The 4,953-nt window shown below is 35.0% G+C and overlaps 1 protein-coding gene across 1 annotated transcript; it reads left to right on the top strand.

The window, feature by feature from the left end:
* On the top strand, window positions 1-1,443 carry LOC114760143 (uncharacterized acetyltransferase At3g50280-like). The gene has a single exon (XM_028949408.1). It carries the CDS (start codon window positions 1-3, stop codon window positions 1,441-1,443), a length of 1,443 nt encoding a protein of 480 aa, XP_028805241.1.
* The last annotated feature ends 3,510 nt before the right edge of the window (window positions 1,444-4,953 follow it).

The raw sequence follows: 4,953 nt of genomic DNA on the forward strand, positions 1-4,953 counted from the left end.
ATGGCGGCCGTCCGAACAATCTCCACAACTACGATCAGAGCACGAAGCGGCCTTAATCATGGCGACTCACCTCAACAGATCGATCTGAATCCATGGGATCTTCAATTTCTACTACTTGAGTATGCTCAAAAGGGACTTCTCTTTCGCAAACCCGCCTCATCATCATCGTCTTCAATACTTGGAGAAACAGTAATCCAGCAGTTGAAGGACTCGCTTTCTTCCACCCTCGACTTCTTTCTGCCGCTCGCCGGCCGTTTTCTTGTTGTCTCCCATGGCGGCAACCTTGACTTGTCCTCCGTCTTCATCACTTGTAACAATGCCGGAGTAAGTTTTGTTTATGCCATAGCAGAGAACACTACAGTTGCTGACATTGTTGAACCCACTTATGTTCCTCCCATTGTCTCCTCCTTTTTCCCATCAAGTAATGTCAAGAACTTTGAAGCAGTTCGAGTTCCATTAGTGGCGGTTCAAGTCACAGAGTTGGTAGATGGCATCTTCATCGCTTGTTCCATGAACCATTGTCTTGCTGATGTGAAGCCGTACTGGAATTTCTTAAACGCATGGGCTCAGATCTCTCGAAATGGCCTCAACCACATAGCCCCAAATTCAAAGCTCGCTTCATTTGAACGGTGGTTTCCTCATGGTAACATTCACCGCCCCATAGCAATCTCATCCAAAAAAATCATAGAGAATCATCTCAAGGAGCCAATAAATTTGACTCAGCCGTCACCTCCATTTTCCAGGAGGATCTTTCACTTTAAAAGAGAAAAAATTGCTGAGATAAAAGCTAAAGCTAATTCAGAGGTCAATGATAGTGTCAACAGCAACAAAATCTCCTCCTTACAAGCTATTGTAGCCCTTGTTTGGAGGTCTGTGATCAGAAATCAGAATCTTGACCCAGAAGAGGAAGTCACTTACAGATTCCTCATATCTGCTGGATCCAGAGTTTCCCACCCACCAATTCCAGAGGACTATTTTGGAATCACTGTGCAACTCGCCGTCGTGACGATGAAAGTAAGGGACTTAGTGGGAGACACAGGCTTTGGGAAGTTTGCTTCGGAGATGAACAGGGCAGTCTCATCATTCACAGAAGAAAAGATCAAGAGCGACTTTGAAGCTTGGATACGAAATCCAATAATGCGTTTACAACGTGCAACAATTGGGAAGTGTATGGGAACTAGCAGCTCCCCAAGAGTCAACTTTTATGACATTGACTTTGGTTGGGGAAGGTCGGTGGCGGTTCGCGGCGGCCCAGCCAATGCAAAGCTGTGGAAGTTGGCTGCTGATGCTGGACTAGAAGAAGATAGTTTTGACATTGAGCTGTGTGCCTCGTACGAAATACTGGAGGCTTTGGCAAGAGACATCGAGTTCATGCACGCAATGGAATCATCGTTGCCGGCGAAGTTATCAACAACAAGAGTAGCAGCACGGACTCGACTGTAACATCGAGCATCTGTATGCTTTCTTTTTTTTTTTTTGGTCATAGAGCATCTGTATGCTTTCCATAGCTGGTAACCTCGTACATTTTCCAGTATTCATGGAAATGGCTTAAGATTCTTACGACCCTTTTGCTATAGTGATATGGATATGGATATGGAATTAAGGTTTGAAAATATGTTTGGTATGCACATGGAATTTTTATGTAAAGCACCCTTGTTCTTTAAAATAATATTAAAAAAAAAAAGACAACTTTGTTATTGAAAAAAAAAACTTGCCCCTCAACCCACCGCTGCCACCCCTCACAACTATGTCCACAATGGAACCACCGGCCTCCACCCTGAATACCGATGATCAACAAGGTCAATTCTTGGAAATATGAAACCAAATCACAAAAACCATCCTTGTCATTTTGCACCCATTAGTTAATAAGAACGAGATCTGACCAGCAATATCGTGAAGCTCACATTTGAAGGTGACCAGCGCGGCAAAAGTTGGAGTGTTTGAAGGTGAACTCGAAGACCCAGATCTATACAAAACGAGGAAAACAAAAATCAGATCGAAGGTTATCATCATTGTCACTGGAGAAACCATCGTCATCTCGTAGGCTACCATTACCGTCGTTGCCGAAGGGGGCCGCGCCGTTGCTGAAGGGGGCCTTCGCTGCCGCTGTTGCTGGAGGATTCTCTTCCCATTCCTATAAACTTTTCCTCCTCTGCCTATTTTTTGGGATGAATATAAAAATTTGTGATCTATTATGTAACAGCATAATGATCTATTTTATATATATATATATATATATATATATGATACATGCTTGTGAAATCAGGCATATACCTACTTTCAATTTTTTTTAAAACTACATTGAAGGCTATTTTAGCTTTTTAACAACATTAAAAAATCTCTAATTAAACCTCTTGGACTGATTGAAAATTTATTAAAAGTTTAGGCCTAAATTCAAATTTTGGTGTTTCAACAGGATCTAATTGGGATTTTTCCTAAGCATAATAACTTTAACTTTCTGATATTTTTCTCAAAAAATTGACATAAAAAACCCAGAAAAAATATATTTATTGTAGAGGATTATAAAATATGTAATTATTTAGAAGGACCAAATTTAAAAATACTAAACTGCCGCTAGTCAAACCTTTTATATTTGTTCTAATAGATATCTAATGCAAGTTATAAAAATGAGGAAAATTTTATTTTGGTGAAATTTAAAGTTTTAAAAATAGATTGTGGAAGAGATAATGTAGGAGGGAAATAGGAACGTAGGAGGTTTAATTTTGATTAACCCCTTGTTTGGATGGAGGGAAAATAGGGGAGGAGAGAAAACTATAAAAAAAATGAGAAGAGAAATCAATTTTTTTTTTTTTAATTTGGATGAGGAGAGAAAAGTGGGAGAAAAAAAAATGGAAGAGAAAATAGTGTGCAAGACTCACATTATTTTCTCCCCAAATTTTCGCTCCACACATGAAGAAAAAATAAAAAGAAAACTCACATTTCTCATATGTCTTCTCTCATACGAGGTGAATAAATTCATATGTTGCCTTTAATACAACTTTTAATTGTATTTATGGTTACTTTATAATTTAGCAAAATTATCTCACTTCATAGTGGCCAAAGGGTCTGTATCCTCCCAGAATTCTTCTTTCTCCTTTTCTTCTCAGAATCTGATCTCTACCTTTGGATTAAATGATGAATTATTCAGATTTCATACTCTAGGAAACTATTATTATTATAACATTGCATAAATAAGAAAGAAAAGTTGAACATCTACTTTTTAAAATATTAAATATGAATCATCTATTATTTGATCCAACAATGGAGATGAGATTTTACGGAGAAAAGAAGAAAGAAAGATTATGAGAGGATCCAGATCCAGTAGCCAAACTTCCATGCCAACATATAAACTCATTTTTTGTTTTTTTAACATTCAATGCAATCGTGGGAATTTACACTAACTGTAAACACAGATACATATATGTACATTTCTTCATCTCTTTCAATTGTTATAATAAATTTTTATTATTTAATAACAATATTAAATAATATATATTCTATTTATTTTGTTTTATTATATTTAATTTTTAAAAAATTTACTTTTTTATTTTTATTAAAAAATAACATTTTTACTAAACTATTTGATTTTTAAATATAATAATATGATAATCTATTTTTATTAATTAATTTTATTTTAAATCATTTGATAACATTAATGTCCATTGATGATGCTTTTTGTCATCAAAGCACTCAATTAAACTAGGTCCCAATTAATTTGTAGTTTAGGGTCGACCTAGGTCATTACTCCCAAGGAGCAAGTTATGGGTTTCTTTAGGTAAAAATTTAGGTGATAAAAAAATGCAATAAATTGGACCTAAACTAAAATGCAAAATTCTAACTCTAAATGCAAGATGCAAATGTCCTAAGATATATATGAAAATTAAATTAAATTAAATGAATGCAATGCAATTTTTGGGGGTTTTTTTTCCAGAAGGAAAATAAAAATAATGAATAAAGAAAATTAATCAGAAAGCAAAGAGCATTAGCAAGTAAAAATTCAGAAATTTCTCTTCAGGTACGGTAAAGGGGACAACTTAGGATTCACATGGATTTAACCTTCATAACCTTAATCAGTTAATTAGATCAAAGGGAAGTGATAAGAGAGTAGAATTAATAAACTTAATTACCTACTTGAAATAAAGAAAACCCTTAACTTCAAAAACCTTTAAACCATTAGAGAACTCATAATAGTGTAAGGTTGGTTAATTAAGCTTATTAAAACCAATGAAAATAATTCAAATTAATTTTGGAAATTATGTTTGAAATTATTCAATTAAACAATCAGATAACCAACCAACTTAATTAAACAATTAAGAGGCAAAAGAACCCAAATTTTGCAATTCAAACCACATTGATAATTAAACTCATAATGAAAACTCAATTATAAATTCAATTAACAATGCGAAGGTTCAAAAACATAAATTCCAGCAAGTGTCTCAACACAAATAAAATCCAAATATCAATCCAATCCAAGAATAAAAAAAATGACAATCTAGAACTAAATTGTCTCACAAAAATACAACTCAAAATTATTTAAAACTAAATAATCTCAAGTCTTTGAATTAAAAAAATAAATGGAATATCACTCCCTTGTGGTCTTCAAGTGCTAGCCCAAGGCTCAAGTTTCCTCCACGCTCCTTCCAAGTTGCCTCCCTAACAAGCTTAAGCCTCCATGGAAATTATCTTCCCTCCAAAATCATTAGATGCCGCAGCCATGAGGAGTAAAGAAGAGAAGAGGATGATTATGTGGATTGTACGTGGAGTAAGAAAGAAAAGGATGTGAATTGATGATGGTGAGAGCGGATGGATGTTTTTTTTCGAATATGGGACATATATATATATATATGGTATATGGTGAATATGGGATATTGTTGAAAGGAGATGATTCACGTTTTTCAATGGTCCGTGCGTCTCTATGGAGATGGAAAAAAGAGTGATCTTAGGCGTGTTAGA

This window comes from Neltuma alba, unplaced genomic scaffold (assembly GCF_004799145.2).
Source record: "Neltuma alba isolate B1F8T4 unplaced genomic scaffold, ASM479914v2 tig00010937_pilon, whole genome shotgun sequence".
NCBI classification, from domain to species: Eukaryota; Viridiplantae; Streptophyta; class Magnoliopsida; order Fabales; family Fabaceae; genus Neltuma; species Neltuma alba.

Excerpts from the sequence above, each read along its gene's own strand:
- LOC114760143 (XM_028949408.1), top strand. The coding sequence starts at position 1 with ATGGCGGCCGTCCGAACAATCTCCACAACTACGATCAGAGCACGAAGC.